We start from the raw sequence: 27,643 nt of genomic DNA on the forward strand, positions 1-27,643 counted from the left end.
TTTGTCACACATGGTTTTTCCATTTTGGCTCAATTTTTGTTAATTAAATAATAACAGTTATATGTAATGCGATGATGTTCATCTGAGATTTTATTTTTTAAAGTTTAAGACCTGCCAAAAAACAGATAATTTTTTATTATGTCCTGATACAGAAAACCATGGAATCCAATAGGGTGTCTTAACTTTTCAACATGCTATACACACACACACACACACACACACACACACACACTACCTCTAAAGTAGAAAAGTAAAGATTCAGAATAAGAATTTACTGTATGTTCCAGTAGGGGGCAGAACTTTTGAATAATACTGATTAAATAAGATTTTCTCCAAAATCTAAGTAGGCCTGTTTGTTTAAGGTTTTAAACAGAAAAATGACATCATGTAAATGGAAATTTTTGGTCAGCTGTGATGATGAGGTGTTCAAAGGTTCAAAGCCTTGAAAGAAACATATAAACTATGTTTGCTGCAGAATCAGTGTATGCAACATCAGTTTACTCCGTGGAGGATGAGGCAAACAAGAATCTAAAAAAATGTATATCTTCAAGCCAATCTTAAAGAGATCAAACTAGATTCTTAAAAATTCTCCTGAAGATCCCATTTCCCATCTTAAGTGATCATCACTGGAACATCTCATTTGATCTCTTTAGGATTGGTTTCAAATGATATGGATTATAAATCCATTATGATTTTTGGAGCTCTAAGGAAAACATTCTCAGTATTGTGATACAACAAGCGGCTTTTATCACTTCACCTCTGCAATATTGAAAGTGACATCTAGTTCATTCACCTCTAACCGCTCCAAGGGCTTGCTATAAAGAAATAAAACCCACCTCTCTGTCTGCCCAAGCAAACATACACACATGTGACAGGTTCTTGACCGACGGGTCAGCGGCTGTGTCCCTCTCATCAGTATCCTGCGGCACTAACATGACAAGGCTGGAGCAAGGCTATCCAAACACCAGGCAGAAAACGGCCTTACAGAAGATTACCATTCATAACCAGTGTCTAGAAGGACTTTTACTTTGGCTAATTAATTTATTGCCTGCATTGATCTCAAGATTAGTTCTTTAGAAAAATATACTGTATTTCCCAGATGGCCTAGCCCAAGATTTGTACAAAAGAAACTCTAAATGTTCATTAAAGAAATAAATATATATACAATAAATTCAGCTTCACCTAATTATGTAAAGAATATGAGCTGCTAACCCATTCCCTCATCTTCTAAAAGCAGATTGCACTGTAAAATGGAAAGCAATTACATGAGTGTATCTCCTCCCATTTGAACTTTGGAAACCCTCTGCCGTGGCGTTCCCAACATGTGTAGTCATTCTTTCTGTTCTACACCACTTCTGCCTCTCAAACTGTGCTCTTCAGGTAAGTTGATTTCATACATGTTAAAATAATAATAATAAGCATCCGTATGGATCATACAGAAGCTCTGTGATATTTGTATGCCTTTGGTTTATTCTTATGATAAGAAACGCTGATCAGAATCATTGTATGGAATCATTTTGGTTCAATAATGCTCATCTTAAAATATTATTGTACTGTAACATTGTTATGGCTTTTAATTGTTTTATACACTGTGAAACTTTTCTGTCTATACTTAAACTTTAACTTCAGTTCAATTGATTTTGAAAATTTTAAGCATAATCAAAATGGCTTTTATTTCAGATTAAACTATATTAAACCAACTTAATAAAAAGTCAAATTGAATCTCATACAGCTTAAAATATGTTGAAATTGGTTGAATTGTTTTGATAAGTAACAGTAATGGGAACATGTTGCATATGTTACATTAAAAACATACAATTTAGTTGATGATGTTAACTCCACTGCTGCTTTATATAGGATTGTCTATAAAGTATTTAATGCAATTACATCCGAACTAACTTTAGGATTACAAAAAATAATAGGAGTAATCCCTTACTTTACATTCAAGGGAAATTGAATTACTGTAATTAATAAAACCTAACACAGATAGGGACAAAAATGCAAAATAAAAAAGAAAATGATAGTTTAAACTTTATATATCTTTACTAAGGTAGTAAACACACACACACACACACACACACACACACACACAAACAAAATGTAAAGCAAAAATTGTGTAAAACTGAGGTGGGTGAGTTTCGACATCTGGTTTTTGTCAAGGCATGATATCTCATTCTCTCATTAGGAAAGGTTAAAATATTGCACCATGATTTGCACCGTTGCATCTTTAGTCAAGCTGTCGACGTGTTCAGACATTGCATGTGTGGGGGAGAAATTCTCCAAAATCAAAGCCCAAGGCTAATGATACTTTACATGCTGTTTTAATATGTGTGGAAGTATTAACACCTTGCATTGTGTCTTGTGTTTAAGCAGACTCTGTATTACAAGAGCAATGCTGCTGTTATGGATAGGACTATCTCTCACATGGTCTGGTATAGTACACTCTTATGTGAATCTAATGATAGGAGAATAAATCCTGGCAAGAACTTGTCCACGGCTGTGCTTCCCAAAAGCATTATATATACAGTAAATACACTCTCAGAAAAACAGAATAATTCTATCACTGGAATAGCACCTTTTCAAAAGTTACTAAAAGGCACACTTTGACTACTACTATGTACTTTTAAAGTACTAATATGAACCATTTAGGAGTGAATAAGGTATAAATATATAACTTAATTTGTGCCTTAGGGCAGTGGTGTCCACAGACCTCCCGAGGGGAAGGGGCGAAATGGCGTTACATGGGCACAATCGCGGACTGTTTGGGGTTTTGGAGTTTTTCTGTTTAGTTTAGTTTTTTGAAATATCATAATTTTATCACGGTTCTTATAGTCATGTTGGGTTTTCTATTTTCCAGGCTGTTCGAGCATCACAGCCAAACTTATTTCCCTATTATAAAGCCTTTTAAGGTCACAAAATATGAAAAAGTATGGCGGATATAGGCCAAAGTGATATAGGCCACAACTGTTTCTTTCAGTTGTTTACTTTCATTTTAGACATATACAACTGAGTCTATACATAAACCTTGTGTGTTTTGACAGTATTAAAACATAACTTAGTTCAGTAATCAGGCACAGTTTGAAGGGCTTTTTCGTTTTCATGTGCGCACTTTGAGTGTGCTCAGAAAAACCACATGTCAGAAAAGCACATGAATGAAACGTTTAAATAACCAGTAAGACTTTAAAGCAGATGCAAAAAGAATGCAGTCCCATGAGAGTAGCCTAAATCTAACGCTATGTTAACACCATAGACTGTATGTTTAACACTGATATTAATGTACTGTAACTTATGTCTCAAAGGGGCCAACGCCACTGCCTTAGGGTACTGCTCTGGTGACAGATTTTTTTGTCTGAAATAAACCATACATCAATGGAAAGATTATTTAGTCAGCTTTCAGATGATGAATCAGAGTATGAATCTCAAAACTGGTTTTGTGGTCTAGGGTCACATGTGATAAAATTATACAATCAGGTTTTTCAAAGTGTAACAATTTTATGACAATTTTAAACACAAAAAATAAAGTACTACAATAAAAATAATTTAATGATGATTACTATTGTATAAGATGGGATTTATTTAATTATATATATAATATATATAATATATATATATATATATATATATATATATATATATATATATATATATATATATATATATATATATATATATATATATATATATATATATATATATATATATATATATTACTTATATGTGACCCTGGACCACAAGAAAAAGAGTCAATTTTTCATAATTGAGATTTATATATCATCTGAAAGCTGAATAAATAAGCTTTCCATTGATGCATGGTTTGTTAGGATCAGAAAGTATTTTGAAATCTGGAATCTGAGGGTGCAATTTTTTTTTTTTAAATATAAATAAAATCATCTTTAAAGTTGTCCATATGAAGTTCTTAGCAATGCATATTACTAGTCAAAAAATGAAGTTTTGATATATTTACAGTAGGACATTTACTAAATATCTTTATGGAACATTATCTTTACTTAATATCCTAATGATTTTTGGCATAAATTTTTTTTTTATCATTTTGACCCATACAATGACTTTTTAGCTATCGCTACAAATATACCCCAGTGACTTAAGACTGGTTTTATGCTCTAGAATTACATGTAAAGATAAAATATACAAAATGAATTAAGATTTGTAATATGCTAAAAGTTGTTTCCCCCCAAAGGCACAATCGGGTTTACGATCCACAGCATGAAGGCAGGTCTGTGTCTAGAGGACTCGTCTGAAGGAGTTGTTGAGTTAAGGTCATGCAGTCTGGACTCGGTCCTGCAGCAGTGGAAGTGGACAGATGACTGGTTCCTGGTAAACACAGGCACCCTGAGGTGTCTTTCTGCCCTCCACACTGACACAGTCCAGACTATCGCTTGTGATTCTGGTGAACATGTCAAATGGCAGTGCAAAGCTCAACAGCTCATCAATCTGCAAAACTCTCTGGTATTGAGCACTGAGAGAGGAAAACTCAGACTGAACGCGGGTCAACATGACACCTGGACATCTCTGGATGCAGGTGACATCTGCCAGAATAAACTGAGTGAGTAGAGGCATAAAAAACAAAGTAATCATTACTAATATTTATTTAATACTTTATTTTAATTATGTGTCTGAATTGTCATGTTCATTTTATCTGGGTTGACATATCACGCTCCCAATCCCTTAGGGAAGGAAAATATATTTACCAATATATTTCTTAAAATATATTGTGATATATTGTAATATATTATTTTCCCTTTTTATTTTCTAATATTTAATATATTTGAATACATTTAATAATATATTGATGACACATATATTATATAATATATTGCAAAATATACAAATGATTGCCGCTTTTAATATATTGCAATATATTGGAAAAATATAAATATATATAAGAATATATGCCTAATATATTACATGATATTTTCCAATATATTGCAATATATTTTTGTTTCATAAAGGGATGCTACATTTATTTGATCATTTATTCTACAATTTAAAACAACTGCTTTCTATTGTAAAATCAATCTAAAAAGCTTATTGTCTACACCCTTGATGTATTGAAACACCATAAAAATAAATAAAATAACATTTTTGATGTATTTTTGATCAAAATAAATTAAGTAAAAGTATTGAATTCAATCAATTCTCTGTGTGTATGTACCGTACACATAATATAAAATAATTGTCACTTATAATCTACAAGAAAGTGTATTTCACCCTAAAATAAAAAATAAATCAATGTGAAAAGAAACTCCACTGACCTTCTTCACTTCTTCTCTTTTGTTGTATTAAGCTGTGATATATAAATATATATCTCATCTTCATCGATTCTCACAGGATCCAGAAGAGAAACTGATTTAGAGGCCGATGAGTTTGACTTTGCAGAAGGGCCGCCTAAACCAGGAATGACAGAGGCACAAATGAAGTTTTTACAGTGGTATTACCGCACAGAGGACCGTGAGTGTGGAAAGCTTGCATTTACTCTGCTGTCCTGTTTTATTCATGTTTACATAATTTCATTTCCCCATGTATGAAATGGCCTGAATGACTTGGAGGTTGCCGTGAGAAAAAACTAAGCACTTTGTATCACAGTAATACTCACAAATGGTTCAATGCCGTTCTTTTGTTAAACAGCAACATCGTGGAAGTTTGGCATGCTAGCATTTGCGTCTCTGGGTATTCTGATTGGTGCGATGCTGTTGGTCATGGGCATGATGGCTAATAGGTTAGTGTTACACACACACACTAAATAGCAAATCCCAGTTGCTTGACTTTTATTTGAAATATATAGACAGAGAGAGAGAGAAAGAAAGAAAGAGAGAGAGATCATGGAATATTCTTACATAACTTCCATTTCTGCTTCGTATACAGGAACAGGAAGCGAATAGCCAAATACAAAGCAGCCTCAAAAGCCACAGCGGTGGAACCTGAAATGGAGGAACTGCAGGCCATCGTCACTGATAAGGTCACAGAGGTCAAGGAGGAGAAAAAACATTTTACCCCATCTGAACCAATTACTACACATAACAGCCATAGGGAACGGGATTGGGAAGATAGCAAAGCCTCCGAGGGACTGAAGCCCGGAGAAATTGTGGTGACCTGGAAGGACGGGAATGTGTCTACTCTGTATCCTGAACCTGTGGAGGAAGGACAAGGGGAAGAGGACGTCCACAACACAAACGCAGAGTCTCTGTCGCAAAACTCCCCCCAAGTAATAGCTTCATCTGAGACAACTGCATTATAATTTAGTCCTACTGTTTGTGATCATTTTAACACTTTATTCAAGATGGCATCGGATTGGTTGATAGACTATTGTAGAGTCAACCCAGGACTGTAACCACACCCACGTGATTCAATTTAGCGGTCAATCACAATATATATTTTTTTTCAGTGGAAGTTTCTTTCACATTGGCAGCCAAAAATGTATAAATCTTTTGAAAGAAATTATATAGCGAACAGTTATTTTAAATGCTTATAATATTACTGCTGTACTGTATTTTGTTTAAATAAATGGTGCGCATTAGAGATTTCTTTCAAAAACATTAAAGGCATTAAAAAAAACTTAATTACTTTTTAGAATAACTTATAATAACTGCCAGTGTATATTATTACACTGGTTTTCCCTAAGCTAACAAATATGCTTATAGCTTTGGGTCAACCAACCATTTTTATGATTACATAATATATTTACACATATATTCATTTCACATTTTGGAGTTGATGTTTCAAAAGGTTAGTTTTAGATTTTTTTTTTTTATAAAAAAAAAAAATACTTTTTTTGTGTGCAGGATATAGTGTATTGGATATAGTGAATGAAAATTGGTCATGAACTACATTTTTTTCTAAACCATACAGTAATAGTGTACCATGCAAGCTTATACGGATTAAATCAAATATTTAATCTTTATATTTGTCTTTTTATGCTCCCCATATGAAGCAGTGTAAATATTCTCTATATTCGCAATGTGATGCAAAACAATACACTTAATAGTTACAATGTTTAATCAATACAAAAAAATTTTTTTTTTACAGTTTGACAAGAACTTATAAAAATTAAGGCGCTTATTTTGTCCTGAAACTTTCTTTGGTATACTGTGCATAATTAGGTTTTTTGTTTGATGTGTATAAAAATGAACGACCAAATGATTTCTGTAAAATTAATATATCAAGTGGAAATTGGTTTTATCACAATAGAATACAAGTGCAAAAATTGGTGAAACAAACAAAACAAAAAGAAATCAACAATTATAACAATATAATCAGCAATGCTAACCAAGACATTCATTAGCACTCTGATATACTGTTCATATACTGTACTTTTCATAAAGTTACCGCTATCTCAAGTTCATGAGAAATGTTGTAATCCTTCAGGTCCTGTTTGTTTTCATGCTAAATGAGCTGATACGAAATCAAAACAAGCATTCCTCCTTGTAGATACTCTAGGCAAAGCATCAGAAGATCTTGAAGCCCTTGAGCAGTGTAAGCGTGGGGGCTCTGCGTTTGCTCTGAGCTCTCGAGGACTTGACCGTAACCAGCTTAGCAGTGGCTGGGGTGGGCAGCTCTTTATAGCAGGTGGTGAGCGGAGGGGCGGAGGACAAGCTGATCGCAGACTTGTCTTCGCTGATGAAGAGCGGACGGATACTCCTCTCTGTCTCTCGTCGCACTTCTCGAACAGCTTCATGAAAGATCTGCTGAACGGACAGGAAGTCCAAGCAGGCAGAAACTTCAAAGAACAGGCAACCGAACCGCAAGGCCAGAGCGGCACCGTCCGCCTTGCTCACCTGTCTAAAAAAGATGTATTATAAAATGTTTATTTAGCCAACTCATTATAAAAAGCACGTTTTCATTAACTTTCCTCACATAAAATGCAGCCCTTTAATAAAATTACTATTTAATTCTGAAACATAATATATGCTAATAAAAAAAAAACAAAAAAAATCCTGAAAAAAGTATCATGGGTTAAACAGAAAAAAATATAAAAAAATAAAAAAAGTTTTTAACATTAATAACAAGAGGAAATGTTTCTTGAGCAGCAAATCACCATATTAAAATGATTTCTGAAGGTAATGATGCTGAAAATTCAGTACTGCATCACAGAAATTAATTATATTTTAAAATATATTGAGATAGAAAACAGTAATTTTAGATTGTAATAATATTTCTCAACATTACTGCTTTTACTGAATTTTTTTGATTAAATAAATGCAGCCTTGGTAAGCAGAAGATAATTTTTTTTTAAAATCTTACCAACCCCAAACGTTTGAAGCATACCATGTAAATACTAAAACGTTATCATGTAATAATGGATAAAAACAAGACATAATAGAAATAAAAAGTGCATATGATAACTACAGCCTTAAGTAAAATTGCACAATAAAGAGTTAAAGAAACTCTCTAATGTAATAGGAATGGCACAGCAGAAAAAAAAACTGGGGATGAGCAGTCAAAGCTTTTATTTAAAATCCAGCTGGCAAAGAAGCACACATTATTCTGCGGTTACATAAACAGATAGATTTGATTAAGCCCAGCTGTATTATGGTCATTTCAAGTATGATACTGCATAAATCATGCACTCTGTTTGCATAATAAAAGGAAAATATAAAGGCGATAAATGGTCATTTCCTGGACCAATCAAATCTTTCCTTAAACATATAGGGTCATGAGAAACTGAAATCTAAATAACTTTCGTTGGTACTGAGCATAATTGTTGTAAATATATCCAGTCACAGGTCATACGTTCTTTCAGTTAAACTAACAAAAGGACATTCATACAACTATGTAAATGCACTATTTCCTGCTCTGCTTGGTTAGTGTTTTGACTAACACACTCTTGACACAGGAAATCTGGCTGTTTAAGATTTACTCGTAAAGGAATAGTTCACCCATTTTCATGTAGATTAGTTTGTTTCTTCATCAGAACTTTTTTTTTTTTTTTTAGAAATATAGCATTACATCACTTGCTCACCAATGGATCCTCTGCAGTGAATGGGTGCCGTCAGAATGAGAGTCCAAACAGCTGATAAAAACATCACAATAGTCCACAAGTAATCCACATGACTCCAGGGAAGCAAAGAACTGCATGTTCATAATAAACAAATCCATCATAAAGACCTTTTAACTTCAAACCACTGCTTCCAGCCACAATGTGCATCCTCTATTCATAACACTGCTTTCCCCAGAGAAAAAGTTGTCTCATCTGAATCAGGAGAGAAATATGCACAATTCAAACACTGTTTGTAAGTGAAAACAGTAACTCTAAACAAATATGTTGGGGGATTTTGATGTGAGAGGATAACAGGAGATGGACTTCTTCACTGGAGGACGCGTTATATGGATTATGGACACATCTTTTGGTCAGAGCGAGGCAATGGTTTAAAGTTATAACTAATGATGGATTTGTTTCTTACAAACACACCGCTTTTTAATTCACAAGATGTTAACTGATGGACTGGATGTTTTTATCAGCTGTTTGGACTCTCATTCTGACGGCACCCATCCACTGCAGAGGAAGTGATGCAATGCTAAATTTCTCCAAATCTGTTCTGCTGAAGAAACAAACTCATCTACATTTTAGATGGCCTGAGTTTAAGTAAATCTTCTGCAAACTGTCATTTTTGGGTGAACTATTCTTTAAGATCACCAGGCATTATAGCCTACATGTGTGCTGTAATAATGTAACAGAAGGATGTTTAATTCACCTGTATCTCTCCATGTCCACCTTGTTTCCTAAAAGAATGACAGGACCTTCTGGCTGCAGGCCTTTTGAGTACAGAGTCACAGCCTCCAAGTACTGCTGGCAGGCCTCAAAGCTGGTCCGGTTGTCAATGCTGTAGACAATGATGAAGGCATTGGCCCAGCCTAAATAACGCTCACAGTTGACTGGTCCATCCTGATTTAAATAAAGACAGATTTGTTTGCATACTGTAAAGATGCCATGGTTATGCAACAAACTTCCATTATGAGAAAGTAAAGCATCAACCATAATGAAAAGATCAATCTGAGATAAATGTGAGGTGTCAATCTTCACAAAGAAGAGTATTGTTAAAAGAGACAAATAGACATCATTACCTGATCAGCCGTGTCCATCACTTTAACCAGAACTGGCTGCTGGTCCACAACTTCTTCTGAAGAGTAGGTATCTTCTGAAAATTAAATATGCAAAAAGATGCTTCATGTGTTTAAAAAACTGAATCAGAAACATTAAAACACTGCGCTCCTGCTCAAGTTTCATGACAGCTGCATAATGGGTTTTGTCTTCAGTTGAAGTCTCTATTTTTATTTTGGTTCTTCTCTAATAAAGATGACATTTCGGTTCCTGACATCCATGTGTGTTTTATAATTTATTGTATTATTATTTTATATAAAGATTTCATAAAATAATTACACTGGAACAAAATGTGAAAATGCGATACAACTACAAAGAATGAAATTGAAGAAAGAAATATACGGTGCATTGGAAAAAGACTTAAGAAAAATTTTTAAAAGTGGTTTGGCAGAGACAAAGTCAAGCTTGTCATTTTATTAATGTAAAATCTGTCAGCATAAACTTCAGCTTTTTATCTTCTCCCAATGAAAAAATAAAACACGAAACTGGGGACTTTTATGTAAAATCCTTTAAAGTTTTAAAGCCACCCATCTATGGCTCTGAGTCGCCCTTAATTATATCTGTATGAAACTAAACTGCCCTGAAGTTAATGCTCCAGTAAGGTAAAAATAATCTGTATGATCGACGTTTTATTTTAAAATCAGGACCATAATCACCATAGACATTGAGGAGGACACGTCTCCTATAACCAGATGTCAGTCACTCATTATTGTTTTTCAATGATCATTTGTTAAAACTCACCAAGGTTTGGGTCATATTCACTGATGAAGCGCTTCGTGAGGAATTTCACTGTAAGTGCTGCAGGGGACAGACAAACTTCCTGTAAATCTAAGTTTGGAAATATTTGCAATTACATAACAGAGCATCTCAACAGGATAACTCAACAGGGATTATTATTTTTTTTTTATAAAGCATTTTTCTTAAATGCAAATCTCATTATGGGGAAAAGTTTTCTCTCGTGGTAAACCACCTAATATCATTAACATATAATAGCATGACATTCATTAATAAAATCATAATCAACATTATGCAAAACTGTTCTGATACAATAGTTCAGATAGCATCGAATATAAATACATAAAGGGAAATACTAAGTCAAAACGATTTACAAAACATTCAAGGACACATTTTTCAGTGTTCCCCCCAAAATTAAATGTACTACATACATTAAGAATATGTCATGAGTTGTGAAGCATAATAATTAAACTATGTTATTATGAACATTGCATGTTAGTCATACCTGACTTTCCCGATCCATTAGCTCCCAAAATCACTATGTTACACTCCGAAGGCTCATGCTCAGGAACTGTGACAATGTTGCAAGTTCTTGCTTTCCCAAACATCAGAGACATCCTGAAGACAGGATGAGATAGAGTAATAATGAACACATGAGGAAGCAGATCCAAATCAAAGAGCCCATTAGACACAGTGCAAGTGTGCTTTGATCTTCAGTTCATACCTGGATGATGCTGATGCCTGATTTCTCAGCAGCGCTCTCTGCAAAACAGCTGGATCGCGTTATACTTCAGTATAAAAGACATGTCCACAACCACCGAAGACTCAGATGCAAGACTGTTTTCTTGTTTTTCCAGGACATTAGAAGCCTCTTTGGTTCGGAGAGGATGTGGAGAGAGGAGAATGAACAGTGAAATGATGGGATATTCTGGTTCGGTGGGCTGGAGCACATGATGCAGTGGATCCGCCTCCAATGAACATACTGTACAAATAAACTTCAAAACCCATACTCTACAATAATTATTTTTTTTAAAACGTGTTTAATAAATCAATCCTCCTAACTTACCTTTACCAATCGTCGAATTATCCAATGAAGATTTACAGGAAATTGCCGTGGGAAACTTTTTGTTGACGCTCGAATCGCTCAAAAACCTCTAATGGTAACTTTACGACGTTTTAAACAAAACACTAAAAATAATTTGTAATGTTTTCAATTAAGTGATAAATAAGTACAACATTTAGTTACGTCAAAGTTTCAGCAAAAAAAAAAAAAAAAACTGTTCCCACGGTTACATCCACCAGATCTAGGGTCTCAGTAATTTTGTGGTGGATTAAAAACAAAAAAGATTCTTTTTTTGTTTTTACTGTAATAAAATGCTCAAATGTAAGAAAAGTATTTTCTTTTGCGATTCATTTGACAGCTCGTTTGCCTTCAACTGTCGAAGTTTAAACGCGTTTCGTAATTTGCGTCACGATTGATTATCAGACCTAATAGTTTGGCGTCACTGTTTTTTTTTATTTTTTATACCTCTTTGAACGGCAAATAAACATTACCATTGGAAAATTCTGTTATCGATTACTTATACTCTCAAGTTGTTACAAAAAAGGCTTCTTTCTTTGGTTGGACACAAGATATTTTGCTGTTGCTTACCAAACAGTTGCTGTTGTTGCCATCGACTTACACGGTGTTTTTTTTCATACCATGGAAATCAGTTGCTACTGGCAACTGTTAGTTTCTAGTCTACAATATATAAAAACAAATATAAAATGTAATTATTAATTAATTTTTATTATTAATTAATCAATATCAATAAGTATTTAAAATGAGTTTAAATTAGTTACTCCTATTGCAAGACGGCCTATTTACAGTGGCATTTCTATGACATTTGGGCTTATGCTCTGTAAAAGTCAGAGAAATATTCTTCTAACTCAAAGAATATATATTATTTGGAGTCGCAATATAACAATTAAACAGTCTCCTGTCTGCAATCTAATCGAGTGTGCTTTTGAAGGCATCCCCTATATCCAATTGGACTGTACTCAGTCTTTTTATTTTCATTTGGTTATTTTGAGCAGTCACATGTTCACCTGGAATGCTGACCCACAGCAAAGACCGACCCTTACAGTCATACCATTGTTCCAGCTTTAGGCATTTCACCTGTTCATCAAAAGGAGAAAATGAAATTTTCAGCCTGCTTTTAATGCCTGCCAAGAACAAAAGGTATTAAATAACCATGATGACGGCTGCCCTCTACAGCGATGGCTATCTGAAACTGCTTTCCTAGCAGCATAATGCTGCTACGCTTTTCACTTCTATGTTCTATTCTTGTAGTTTTTAGGAGTAATACAGACACTGCAGACTCGGTCAAATGCATCTGCCTTGCTTTAGAAGACATCATGGATAGTCAATAGTGCTGTGAATGTCTTCAAAGACAGGTTTGACTTTGCAGAAATGGATTTTTGTAGAAGAAAATGACAGGAGGTAACTTGATGGAGACGAGCACAGAAATAAATGTGAGATTTTGTGAAAGTATCTTTACTATGGACAGAAGCCTCCTGGAGCAGCATTGTGAATACCTTCGAGCTCTTTTCCAATCTGGGACAAAAGAGTGCATGGAGGATGAGATTTGTCTTCATGTGCTGAATGTTCAGTAGCCTTCCATGTGCTATATGAGGAAATTGTCAATGCCATCCAATGTGCCGCGTTTCTTCAGAAAGAGCTTCTAACTAACATCTAACTCATCAATGTTATCAATTCAGACAACTGTCTTCTAATGTTTCACGCAGCGTCGACTTTTAGGCTATTGAAACTTTTCAAAAGTGCAGCTTTGTTCATTCGCGACATGTATGCAGACCTCAAAAGAAGATGTGAAGTGCTTGCCAGAGGATTTGATTGAATATTTTGAGTCTCTTGTTCCTAGTACATACGTCACCGTTGGCTCTCATTCGTTTGTTATCTTGATGAGGATGAGAAAGCCTCTCAACGCCAGCACCACCATGGCAGGAGTTACGGTTTTAGACAACATCTCTACATTGTCAGAGGATATTTCCAGTAAAGTTGTGGATTCTGGTTTCTGCTATGATGTTTCTACAGAAACTTGGACATTTTTCAGCCATCATCAACTTTGCTACAACTGTGCTTTGGTAGGCCATGTGGGCAACCTTTATATCATCGGCGGAGAGTTTGAGAAGGAGAAATATGAAGTCTCTTTGGACACCTAGAGCTTCGCTGCTCATCTTTCAAGACCTGCGCCGTGTGGATGTTCCTCTTGAGAATGCCAAAGCAAAGCAAAATGCTCTGCTTTGAAAGATAATGGAGTTGAGATCTCCTCTGGCCTCAGCTCAAATGCTTCTGGTACATTGTGTTGACAGAGTTTATTAATAATAGCGGTAAATGTTACGTAACAGCGGATTCCTAGCATTTCACCTAATTTGACATTAGTTTTGTGCCTCAAATATTTTAAACAGCAGCAAAAGAGAAAGGTTGCGGGAGGGATTTCAATTTTTTTTTATTACTTTTTAAAAAATGAGGTAAGTGGCTGTAATTCACATAATTGGAAATCAGTAATTCTTTATGCAATATGTATTCAGTCTTACAAACCTACATTGTTCTTTGTGCAACTAGTGCAAAATTTCAAGCCTCTCTTTCCTTCTTCTAATCAGTCCATTCGCTTATTTTGTGTTAAATCTGATTAACATTAAATTATTCACACACTGCCAGAACAGCACAGACCAGTTGGAGGCAAATGCAATGGAAAATGAACAGCCCCTATAAATCTCCATGTCTGTATTACACATGATTGATGGTCATTACAGTATATGTTGCCATGGCCACATGAGACCAAAATATAAAAACATATATCAAACATGCCATCTGTAAAATGCAATCCCTGGTGTAGCGCCGGGGTCATATAAGGCCACAAGGAAAGAGCGCAGGACCTTGAAGACTGTGAGAGAAAGTTTCAGATCAGTTGGGAGGAGAAACATGACCATCAGAAATGTTACTTTATTCATACAATCATTTATGGCCTCATAAAGTGGTAAGAGTGTAACAGTGTGGCGACTCGTTGACTGTTCAAACACTCGAATCACATCCAGACATTCCTGCAAGCTTTCGTAATGATTGTAGAAGGTCCTCTCATTACTTGGGAACCTGAAGACACACTGATAACTAATCATGTTACCACAATGAAAACATTGTGTCCAGCCTCTGGCAGCCTAACAACAGAATCTATAGATCTTGGCAGGACTTTGCTATTCGCTCTTGATGTCTGGCATTGTTTAACACTGAAGGTAACCTTTTATAGGAACTTTGCCATATAATAATGTTCACAAATACCAAAGTGAAATTGACAAATGAAAGTGCGTGTTGACCTCACACAGATTTCACAAATGCTAGGTTTTTTTCTGAAACGAGAACAATGAGACATGGGTATTATTTTTTAGATTTGGGTTGTCTTCCAAATATTTCACTGACATTTCATACTGAATAGTCTTTTTTTTAAAGTGGTCATCTGTGCAAATGCATCACCCAAATGCAAATATTTTTTAGTTAGGTTCCCAAAGCCATTGCTGGAGTAAACCATTTGTAAGTAAATTATTTATTACATCTGTATTGTCTGACACATAATATTTATATTTATTACATCAGGGTTTTACCGAATTTCAGGGTTGGTGAGGGTTTGTGAGTTGATGAAAAGCTAATAATGAATTGAATTCATATAATGAAAAATTGCAGAAAATGAATAAGGCTGCAATCAAAACCGCGATGAATGGCTTAGGGCAATTATTAAATTAAAAGGAGTTCAACCTCATTAGCATCAATTTCATTTTCTATTACAATTTAAAAATTGTAAAGTAGCATGGAATTAAAAATAACAAAATTAATTGGAATAATTAAAATGTATTTATTAAGTAATGATCAAATATTCTGTTTATTTTAAAGTTCAATTGAGATATTACAATCATTTACTTCTGTCCTAAAATAGTAATAATAATAATAAAACAAATAGCTTTTTTATCAATGAAATTGTCTATTTGTTCAGTTTTCCTTTATATTTTTGTCCGATTTTTTTTATTTATTTATTAAAAACAACAGTTTTATTGTTATCGTTGAAAATTATAAAAATGTCTCCTGGTTCTTTTTGCATTGATGTTTTAGCAGTAGCATGAGACTTTTTTTTAAAGATGAGAAATCATATCACAGAAAATCGCAATTGCAATGTATTCCAAAAAATAAATAAATAAATAAATAAATAAAACACCCAAATAAAACACACACATGATGAAATATTTTATTTGTTTTCCTGCATGTCATTTGACCATTAACTAACATCATAGCACCATAAATATGCAAATGTGTTGTTAAATTATAGAAATACTAACCTCAGGGGTAATTCCAGTATATACTGTATATATATTATGTCAGAGGGGTTCGGCTGACAAAAACATTTAGATAAATACAAACCAGAAATAATGCAGATTATACTGTCTCATTTTGGGTTTTCAGTTGTAAGTAAATGGAGGCACCATAAAGAAACTGGAAAGATGGATATGATGTTAAAGAGTCCAAATATATATATATATATATATATATATATATATATATATATATATATATATATATATATATATATATATATATATATATATATGGCCTTACAATTATAGTGCATTTTTAAAAGCTTAATAATTGTATGAATTCCAAGAAGAAAATTAACATAATAAATACCAGTGGTTTACATTTCAATAAATAAAGCAACAAAAAGTTTGATTGCTATGGAAAACACTATAAAACCGTATTATTATAGAGCCATTCTGTGGTGTCGACTGTCAAATTGTGCTTTTCCCTAAGGCCTCAACACATGTCTAGAATGCGCAACGAATAAACAGTGCAGAATATGATAAACAAGCAACAGCTATACGAGCTCGGTGAACAGCACAAACCACGATCGCAACTAATTCACTGCATCATAAGACGGATTGGATCAGGCCACACGGGTCATGAGCTCCTCCAGTGCTCGCTCTCTGTGGTTCTCATGCACCAGAAGAACCTCTTTAATGGCGTTCTGCTGGAAGCCCATTTCATGAAACTGAGCAAGAAGGTGAAGGAACTCCTCAGCCTAAAATTGAGGAACAAATAAGGTTACAATATACACTAACATTCAAAGCTTCGTAGTTGGTAAAAATATTATAATAAACACTTTTATTTAGCAAGGATGCACTGAATTAATGAAAAGTAACAAAAACATTTCATGACACAAAAGGTTCTATTTCAAACGAATGCTATTCTTTTCAACTTTTCATTGATCAAAGAATTTAAAAAATGTCTCTTTTCTTAAAAATATGAAGCAGCACAACTGTTCTAACATTGATGATAATAATCATAAATGTCTGAATGATTTCTGAAGGATCATGTGACACTGAAGACTGGAGTAATGATGCTGAAAATTCAGCTTTGCATCACAGGAACAAATTATATTTTAAACTATATTCAAATAGGAAACAGTTATTTTAAACTGTAAAGATATTTCACAATATTACTGCTTTTTACTGTATTTTTGATCAAATAAACGCAGCCTTGGCGAGCAGAAGAGACTGATTTGTGGTAGCACATTAAAAAAAGAAGTCATATACATACCTTAGTCTCACAGTTCTGAAACATCTCAAGTGCTTCTTCGACCTGAGCTTCATCGTAGCCGAGTTCACATAACCGATCACACGCCACCATATAACTCAAGATCTGCAAGAGAACAAATAAACAGTCCTTCATACTGTACATGAACACAAACACAACACAGATCACTTTAACTGCAGGAAACGTGAGTGCAGAAAAGCCCTCATGAAAGCTTCATGAAAACAAGGCCAGGTGGAGTTCTAATGGACTTCTAGGGAGCACTGGTTAATTCCCTAACACTAAGTGATTAGATCAACTGATGCGGTTATCAGGCACACAGTACGTCATCATAGCTGTGGACTTCTGAAAGATCATTAGATGAATGTGAGTGATCATAATTCATGATCAGACTGGATATCAGGCTCAGGCGTGAAACGTGAGAAGTGTGTGGATAAGAGTCACAGAGGAGCGGCTGGTCTGATTAATCTGTAACAGGATGAGCTTTGTTGATTCAAATCTGATCATCCGTCCCAAGCAGCTGTCTGAGGTCATGCTGAGTGGCTCACTGGGCAACTGAGGATACAGCTGGATACAAATGAATCAGGTTTGGCTGGTCAGTCAGTGACTTCACAGACACATCAACACATCGCTTCAACGGCTTTCAAGGAATCCAATGATCTAGAACAAATCCAAGTAATTCCTACGGACTACAATGCTTTATTATTGGTAAAAATGCACTTTTAAGATGAGTAGCATTTATTATTAAATAAATTAACATTTTTGTAGTTATTATTAATATTTTTATTTAAAAACTAATTGAAGTTGATAATAACAACAACAATAATTGAATCATTTACATTGCTTTAAAAGTAACAACAGCATAAATAATAATAGTTATTATTATTATTAATTTAATAAACATATTAGTTACATACAAGTATTTATTATATATTAAAAAAAATATTAATTAGACATCATTCTTTATACCAGCCGCCAAACCAAAAGATTGAGAGATATTTTATCACTGATATTCGTTTACAGATTTGTTAATATTGTGAATAAGACTTTATTACATTTTCTGATTTCACTTCAAATTTAGATTATTAATATATTTTTTTTTTTTTTACTTTTGAGTGATTTTGTAATTAGCTTTGTTGAGTTGAACAACTATTATATTATATAACTAATATAACTCATAACCTATTTTGAGGAGTTAAATGAATGTAAAAACATTCAGTGTACTGAGGAAACTATATCAGTCTCTAAAAGCTCCAAAAATATTTGCTTTAGTATTGGAAACATTTTCAGTCAAGTCAACAAATGAAAGTATGGCAATTTTTCTTAAATATGTAATATTATTTGTTAATATTAAGAATATTATATAGTATTTATTAATATTTTGAATAAGAACTTATTCTTGTTTGTTAGTATCAACATTTTAGTGCTTCAGCTCAATCGATTTTTAGTTAGTTGCCAAGGCAGCATTTCTGATTTTCTTTTACGTATTTTAAGTTTAATATTTTAATTTAAGTCTATTATTTCTATTTTATTTCAGATTGAACAATTTCTTTAATTTCTTTAATTTCAGTGAAATTAAAAGATTAGTATTACAAGGCATTTCAATCCTTTCAATCCTTTTTTTTATGATTATTGGAAACATTAATGCGATCAAGCATTCATGTGCATGTTCATAAACAGACATTCGTAATTGAACTACACTGGTAACCCAGCATGCACTTTAATTGACCTTCCCCTGTGATACACCATGGACAGTGCAGAGAATCTCAGCATGACATCTCGACCCATGAATGAATCCCATCTTTTATTTCACACTGACTCCTCACTGACCTGCTCTGGACTCTGCTGGCCAGTTTTCTGGAGGGCGATGATGGCCGTACGGAGAGGGTAGCCCCGCTCGGTCACGGCCGCCAGCAGCTCCCTCTCCTCTGGGCTGAGAGCAGAGAGCAGCTCCACAGAAGAGTCCAGGATGGCAGCGTGGGAATTGAGAGGCCGTGATGGCGCCGGGGAGGAGGATGAACCCTGGGCCTGGAAAAAACAACAACAACAGTGCTTCATGGTCACAGTACCCTTGAGAGATGAGGGCTGGAAACACAATACTGAGAATATCTAGAATGATAAACACACTATTGTTGGTGCAAGGTCCGATTCATACTTAAAAACAACATTTTAAATATGTGACCCTGGACCACAAAACCAGTCATAAGGGTCCATTTTTGGAAATTGAGATTTATATATCAACTGAAAGCTGAATATAAAATCTGAAAGAAAATCTGGTATCTTAGAGTGCAAAAAAATCTAAATATTGAGAAAATCGCCTTTAAAGTTGTCCAAATTAAGTTCTTAGCAATGCATATTACTAATCAAAAATTAAGTTTTAATATATTTGCGATTGGAAATTTACTAAATAACTTAATGGAGCATGATCTTTACTTAATATCCTAATGATTTTTGGCATAATTGAAAAATTGATAATTTTGACCCCTACAATGTATTTTTGGCTATTGCTACAAATATACTCCAGTGACTTAAGACTTTGTGCTGCAGGGTTACATATTTTCTGAAAACATTTGCATCGGTGCTTTCAGTTGACCCTTTTATCTAAAGTGATTTACAGAGTTATTTACAGATGTCATTTTATCAGTGTGTGCATTTCTTGGGAATCAAACCCATGACCTTGGTGTTAATAATGGCATTATCTACCAGCTGAGCTACAGAAGGATAAACTAAAAAAAATAATTACAGAGGTCCATGCACCTTAAAGTTCACCCAAAAATGTAAATTCTGTCAGTATTTATCCACTGACTTCCAAAGTATTTTTCCATAATATGGAAGTCAATGCTACCAGTACCATCAACTGTTTGGTCACCAACATTCTCCAAATGATCTTCTTTTGTGCTCAACAAAATAAAGAAACCCTCACAATTTGAAGGTGAGTAATTGATGACAACATTTTCATGCATAAAAATATAATGTATATTAATTAGTAAACCTAACCACCTAAATGCAAGATAAAAACAACAATTTTAGGCAATTTTAGGTAAATACTGTATAGTTTTTAACTTGTTATTGCGCCACCTATAGCCATATCAACATTAAAGTTTTTTTTGAGGTTTTGTTTAGGAATTATAGGGTTTTGGGTAAATTTGTTCATTCCCATATTTTAAGTGACCCTGTTATAGCCATTCAAACACTGAAGATCATAAAGAGTTTCAGCACATGAGTCACAGTGATCCCTGGAAGAAATAGCCCAACATGGAATAAAACAACAGCAAAGGTCATTAAACTCCTGGAAAATGCATTTAATGCTTTCCAAAACTCTGTAACTGTGAACAACAAAAACTACAAGCCCCCTGCCATATCCAGTGCACTGTGACCACACAGCCTATAGGAGATGATGTCATGAGCATTAATAACGTGTTGGATTAGACTCTCAACAAAGGCATAACCTTGAATCGTAGCTTTGTTGAGAAGGACATTTTCCAAGCACTGCCACTCGCTAATCTAGACAAATTTGCTGCAGCTTGGGAAGATTCCAGGAAAAGACTTAGCATTCGCTATTATTAGCTAGTTCATCTTCTGAGACATTGCAGAAATGTGCACCAAACCAAAAGAGAGAGAGAGAGAGAGAGAGAGAGAGAGAGAGAGAAAGAGAAATACTTTGGGGAAGTCATTTATGTCTAATGTCTGAATGAACTGAATGGGATGCTTGTTCTTGAGGAACAACAAAATACCTTTCAGTCACAGCAAGACATATATGCTCAAGATTTACAATGAATCCTTCCGGAACATGGTGAGAAATGACTAAATGCTTCTGGAAGACCAGCAGTTAAATCCATTTATAGTAAGGCCAACGGTTGCCTTCTATGGACAACTGTTATTGTGAGCTTTGAACTATTAAAAACTTCAGTGAATTGGCAACTGTGAAAAGCTCTTCTCCATAGACATGCAAAAATATTTTGTAAATAAATTAAAGAAATTAGTTGTCTGTGCAGAGCTGCCTGTATTTATACTACCCAAAGAGTACAAACTGTAATTTCGGTACATCAAAACTTACCCAAACAGTAAAGAGGAGTGTCGTTTAGTTAAAATGTTTATTGTCACAGAGCCACTAATGACCTGCCATTTGCAGTTAATTTAAACCACACCTTTGGGCATCTAAATGAACCATGTGTCTGTTTGTGTTTCATTGGACTTTGTACTTCATTGCACTTTATACTTGTAGTGAAATTTATATCCTGAGAAGGATGTGCGCAGAAATGTGGGAAGTCCCCTTGCACTGAATTCAAAAGAATACCACTTGGTTAGGATCCACTCTTCCCACTGACAACCAAAGACCAATAAATGTATTTTGCTTAGCATTAACAACAGATATTACTACAACAGGAGATCTCAAAAGTCAAATTTGGTCTCTATGACAATTCTTCACTTTGTAAAAAGACAAGTTTAGAGTTTGACAGGGACATTAAACATCACACAGAACAAGAAATCTACTCACTTATCTTACAGCCTCGATGTGTTTAAAGTCACACTCTATTCTAAATTAAACTTTCAGGGAAATGTTTTTTTTTAAATAAAGATTGAAGTGATGGTGATGTCTTGCGAGTGTAGTGTAGTTCGTTCACAGCCTACACTTTTTTAATTCTGCCAAGTGTATTTAGGCTTCAAGAAAAAAAAAAAAAGATTTAAGACTACCATGATAAACAAAGTGTGTAATCATAAACTCTTGTTGGACATGGACCTTATTTTCTGCAACAATCCAAAAACCAATTGAAAAATCCTTTTGGGTTTTTGTCAAGAGAGCCAGGGTGAAGCAAACTTCCAGGCTGGCCTGCAAAAATACATCAACACTCTAGTGCTCTACAATGCACTCTACTATGCACTTTATTTCATAACCAAAGTTTGGACTCTGAGGCAGACTGCAAGAGTTGAAGATGGTGTCTTACCTTTGGGGTAGGACTGTAAATGCATTCAGACTGCAGGTTGTTGGGACATGCATTAGTACGACCAGCAGAGCTCTGACTCCTATTGAAGTTTCTTCTGGGTGAGTTATGCCTGCAGTGGGAAGACGACGTCTCCTGGTGCTGTGCGGCGAGGCTGCAAGGTGAAGGCAGCTTGAGGAAGTTAGACGATCCACAAGTAGGCAAATCTTTCAACCCTGGCCCCTGTCTTGGAAAACCCATACCACCCCGCTTGGACTGTGCTTCACTGTCAGCAAGAGCGGCACCATCCTCTTCTGTAAACTCTTCATCTTCTGAGTCAGAGATGGTGAATTTGACTCGAGCGTTCATCGTGCGGTAGTGGGCCGCGTTTAAGCTGCGGCTGCGGGGACGAGGGTTGGGCTCCCAAAAGTCACTGCTCCAGCGGCTGGCTAACCTGCTCTCCTGAGGGCTGCTGAACATCATCCAGTATGGAGGACAGGTGGCCGAAGGCTCACAGGAAGAGCGGGGATTGAGGGTTGGATAGCCACCCTGGAGACCCGTGAGAACCCAGTTCTCCAGGCTAAAGACATACTGAAACATCAAAACACAAACCTGGCATCTTTAGAGTTGAGTTTCACACACTTACATCAATGTCAAACATCATCTGATGACATCTAAAACAATAGCTATGTTTCCATCCACCAAATGAAGGCACATATTTTAAAATGTCATGCATCTCTTTCAAGGAATAACTTCAAAGTCTTCTAGTGTGCGATCCTCAATCGTTTTGTGCATGTGATGCCCAATTAACCATTTCTTAAGTCAGCAAATGCATGATGCCTAATGTTTTAAAAACTTCAGAAAGTCATGTAGCTTTCCAGATATAAGTTGTCTGCATGGGCTGTTGCTAACTATAAATGCTAAATAGAAACGATACCCACTTTTAGATTTTAAAATCAAAGCTCAAAGGTAATTATTAATTTCAGCAAAAGCACATTGCGTGATTCTTCATCCGAGCCAAGGGGTGTCAGTATAAAGCCCAAGACCACTAACATCAACAAAACAAATAAATACACACAATTAGGGATAATTCCTAATAACTGCATAAATACTGCACTGACTAGCCCTCATAAAGAAAGATTTGTTTCAAGAGTTACACTAGTTACTTAAACTTCATCTAAATATATGCTGAGCTACTGCTACGGGAATCCCTCTGAATATTATTAACATCTGCCGTTATCAGCATTATGAATCATTGAGCACCACAAAACAGATGTGAAAAAGAGAAGCATTCACACCAGCCAAATATTACACAACAAGTCCTAAATGCAAAAAGCGTGCAATGCTCTAAGGCAGGTACACAATGTTGTTCTTGGACAGACGTGGGACAAATGACGAAGAATTAACAGAAACTCAAGTTCAACACATAGCCATAAAAGGTTCACATTAGCTTATTTTGATTCGATTGTAATAACCCCTGACAGTGGTATGTTTTCTTTGCAAATACCTTGACCAGTAACACACAGCAAACCCTTTGGAATTTTAGGCATTTTATCCCAATGGATCTACAGTAACAATTACATCAACAATATTTCAATGATTACTGAGTCCCAAGAACTCTTTTCACCTTCACTGTTTAGTTTTTGTAATCAGAGATATAATTGTACTGTATTTTTGACATGGTCCTCAAGTCATTCGCACACCTCTGGGTTAAACAAACAGTGTACTACACAGATTACATGTCAGTGTAATTAGAGCAATCATGAAATAATAAATCACCCTAAAAAAATTTTTGTTTCAATAGCTTACCCCATAAAACAACAATTGAATGGAACACATAAAGTTCATCAAAGAAACAAATAATCTGAGTTTCTATCCAAATTCATTTTCTGGCTATATACACATAAATGCAAATCAGCAATTGTTAATTTGCATCTAAAGAATTACGGTGGTCAAATGTTAGTGGCACATTATTGTAAGAAAACACTCGGTGAAACTGATAAGAACTGACTTCATACATCCACTAAAATTCACTTTGGCACCGGCTAGTTAAAAGTAGATCCCAAATGGCTCAGGAAAAGAATACTTGCAATTTTTTCACAATGTGAATGCAGTTGATGCCAACAGATCACGTCAGGTCAAAAACATGCATTTTAGAGAGCATCATACCTCAGTTTCCTGTAATATCTTCAGGTAGTCAGGCAAAACGATTTCTGGAGCTGTGATGAGCTCAGCCTCCTCTTTAACATCCTCAAGAAAGCCAAGATGGATCTTAAAGGTCACCTCATCCAGACAGGACATTTCACCCTTATCTGAAAACACAAAGAAACGTCTGACATCTGTGCCCCAGATCTCTATGGGTTTTAAATTTACACCATCTGAAGGATTTCTGAAGGATCATGTGACACTGCTGGAGTAGAATCAGCTTTGCATCAGGAATAAATTGTATTTTAAAATATATTCAAATAGAAAACAGGTATTTTAAATTGTAGTAATATTTCATGATAATATAGATTTTTCTGTATATCTGATCGATTAAATACAGCCTTGGTGAGCAGAAGAGACTTTTCAAAAACATTTAAATATTTTAATCTTTTGACGGGTAGTGTAGTAACAAGACAAAATACAAACAAACAAACAGACAAACAAAAAACACATTTGTATGTTTTTCCCCCTTCTCAGAAAACACCTATGTGTTCTACGCTTGGTTGAAACGTCTCTTTTTTTGTTTACCTGTTACACAATAGTAAGGAGACTAGAGGATTAGGGATTAAAGATTACTGAGACTCGAGCACCTGACCGTCTCAACATCACACATGCTTCATCATCACATGTACACCTGTCAGAGACCTTACTGGAAGAGATGATGCATTTTTCCCAAGACTAGTTATAGTTTGTCTTAAAGTAGTTATAGTTATAGTCCCAGTGTTAATGGGAAGTCAGTGTCCTGCACCAGATGGCCTGCTGCTGACGCTCTTCACTTTGGACAGATGCTCAGATCTGCTCCTAATATGCTGCTCCTCACCTTTTTCACCAGATGGTTTTAGATTTTCAATCTGAGCTGAGTCTTAACAGCCAGATGCTCAGTAAGCTCTTAAGTTGTTTTTCTTCTTGTGCAAGAAAGAACAATAAAAAGTTCTATAAATTGTAGTATTCTACAATAAGATTGCATTAGTATCTAACCTAATCAGTTAACATGAACTAACAATGAAGAAAGTAAATTAATGTCATTTTAGCATTTATTATTAGATTAATAAAATCATAAGTTATATCTGTTATTGTTACTTAATGTACCCAAGTTAACACAAACTAACTATGAACAGTTGTATTATATTTTTTTTATTAATTAACATTAAGGTGATTAAATACTGTAATGCTTATTATAAGTTGATGTTAGGTAAATCATTAACATTAACTAACAGGACCTTATTGTAAAGTGTTACAAACAGTTTGCTTAATTTTACATAACAGAAAAAATAAATGGATAACAAATTTATTGATTGGAAAATCTTTTTACATTTTGTATTTTTAAAAACATACTGCAATTCCGAAACATACTGTATTTACTGTAAAAAAAAAAAAAAGATGTTTCATGTAATATCTGCATAAAGGTTTATTATATTTTCAAAATGTGACATATTTCTATATTATAGTTAAATACTATAAAACATTTATAAAAATATAAAATTCTACATTACATTTATATTACATACACTTCAAACAAACAGCTTTCATTTAAGCTGATAAAATTAATGAAAATAATGACTTATGAACATAACAAATGCATTGAATGTTATATAAAAAAGGAAGAATTCCAAATGAATGTAATTAAATGCATTTTGAAAGTTTAAGTTTATCAAATTAAATTTCAGTGATTAGTTTAAAGCACACTAACCACTTCACACAAACTCTACTCAGAACTAGACGTCGGTGGTGTGTAGTGCTGAATGTTTCCTCACCTCCTGGGTCTCCTGCGTGCGGCTGGTCTCAGTGGTGTGCTGTGGACAGTGTTAATGTCACTCTTCACAGAGCCGTGTCTTGATTCCTCTGCTCCACTAATCCACTGACAACTGTTTACCTGAGCCGCTCACACCTACACCATCCACATTTAGAAAAACCTTCACATTTATTTTATTTTCCAAGTAAAGAATTACGTTGTCATGTAGAATATTACACAAACGTAATGTATCTGTACATCTCGAGATGTGTTATAATTTGTAAACAACACCATCAGCCTGATTGTCTTAAGCGGTCCACAGGAAAACAATGTGATGTAATCAGTCTTCTGACGTTTTCACAGAACGACATGTGATGTGTTTGGGAGGACTGCTAATAGACTTAGCTTCCTTCAGATAAATGGGTGGAATCTCTGCCAATAACCTCTACATTTCATATTTCACCCCAAACGTAAGCATTTTCTTTACATCATAGCATTATTTGTATGAAGTTTAGGAAGAATCATGTTATCATTACCATTAAGCAAAAAAAAAAAAAAAAAAAAAAAAGAAAAAAAGAAAATAAAATATGTAGAATATATATATATATAAAAAATAATAAATTCCAAAAAAAATTATATATATATATATATATTTTTTTTTTTTCATGAAAATGTGTATTTATAGTATATTTATAGAATTTAGCATTTACTAACAATGAAACAGGGAAAGAAGTGCCATGCCATATAAATACCACTGCACAAAAAGATTAACAGTAGGTTTATTCTGTACTATTTCAAGATGTGCTACACTAAATATATATCTGTACATACAGTGAAGCACATACTGAAATAGAAACATGAGTACACTGCCAACTAGTGGTGTTTTTAGGAAAACAAGCCTAATGAATGATCAGGAAACTTGCTTTGGACCTATATTGTTTCATGCATATTTTACATTTGTAGTGTGCATATATAGAGAAAAACAGATAGAAAACAAATAAAGCTGAATGAAGTGAAATAACGACTTTAAAATACATTTCCATTTTAATACATTGGCTATTATAGTATATTACACACACACACACACATATATATATAGACGGTTTCATCAGGCTCATGCACCTGGTCCTAAGTTAACTTCCGGTCTGTGTTTGTTTATCAGTCTGGATATGGAACCAACTAAAAATGCAGTTAAAGTTAGTGTGACGAGCAGACTGAAGTTGGGCTCAGGTAGTTGTGCTGTAGGATGTGTTTCTCATACATTTATTTATTTGTGGGGCTTGCCACAATATCAAAAC

General features: G+C 34.6%; 3 protein-coding genes across 7 annotated transcripts; 1 reads left to right on the top strand and 2 right to left on the bottom strand.

Moving 5' to 3' along the window:
• The first annotated feature begins 937 nt into the window (after positions 1–937).
• Positions 938–6,537, top strand: LOC127962483 (uncharacterized). 2 transcript variants are annotated; one of them, XM_052562062.1, is made up of 6 exons: positions 938–1,380; positions 2,374–2,432; positions 4,199–4,564; positions 5,350–5,469; positions 5,647–5,737; positions 5,884–6,537. In XM_052562062.1, the coding sequence occupies exons 2-6, from the start codon at positions 2,393–2,395 to the stop codon at positions 6,254–6,256; spliced, it is 990 nt and encodes a 329-aa protein (XP_052418022.1). In that variant the 5' UTR covers positions 938–1,380; positions 2,374–2,392; the 3' UTR covers positions 6,257–6,537. The 2 variants fall into 2 exon arrangements, with proteins under 2 accessions (XP_052418022.1, XP_052418023.1); XM_052562063.1 differs by lacking the exon at positions 938–1,380 and having other exon boundaries at positions 2,388–2,526.
• A 621-nt stretch (positions 6,538–7,158) lies between these two features.
• LOC127962484 (ras-like protein family member 12) lies at positions 7,159–11,838 on the bottom strand. 4 transcript variants are annotated; one of them, XM_052562066.1, is made up of 6 exons: positions 11,577–11,838; positions 11,358–11,470; positions 10,859–10,915; positions 10,081–10,154; positions 9,711–9,901; positions 7,159–7,797 (listed from the first exon to the last, which is right to left on the bottom strand). In XM_052562066.1, the coding sequence occupies exons 2-6, from the start codon at positions 11,467–11,469 to the stop codon at positions 7,464–7,466; spliced, it is 768 nt and encodes a 255-aa protein (XP_052418026.1). In that variant the 5' UTR covers position 11,470; positions 11,577–11,838; the 3' UTR covers positions 7,159–7,463. The 4 variants fall into 4 exon arrangements, with proteins under 4 accessions (XP_052418026.1, XP_052418027.1, XP_052418025.1 ...); XM_052562067.1 differs by having other exon boundaries at positions 10,081–10,151; positions 11,577–11,717; XM_052562065.1 differs by having other exon boundaries at positions 10,081–10,151; positions 10,859–10,945; positions 11,577–11,717.
• Positions 11,839–16,132: 4,294 nt separating this feature from the next.
• Positions 16,133–26,846, bottom strand: LOC127961971 (ubiquitin-associated protein 1-like). Its single transcript, XM_052561300.1, has 6 exons — positions 26,368–26,846; positions 24,578–24,720; positions 22,433–22,999; positions 19,317–19,514; positions 17,493–17,594; positions 16,133–16,974 (listed from the first exon to the last, which is right to left on the bottom strand). Exons 2-6 carry the CDS (start codon positions 24,707–24,709, stop codon positions 16,840–16,842), a joined length of 1,134 nt encoding a protein of 377 aa, XP_052417260.1. The 5' UTR covers positions 24,710–24,720; positions 26,368–26,846; the 3' UTR covers positions 16,133–16,839.
• Positions 26,847–27,643: the final 797 nt, after the last annotated feature.

Source organism: Carassius gibelio, chromosome B7 (assembly GCF_023724105.1).
Source record: "Carassius gibelio isolate Cgi1373 ecotype wild population from Czech Republic chromosome B7, carGib1.2-hapl.c, whole genome shotgun sequence".
Classification (NCBI taxonomy): Eukaryota; Metazoa; Chordata; class Actinopteri; order Cypriniformes; family Cyprinidae; genus Carassius; species Carassius gibelio.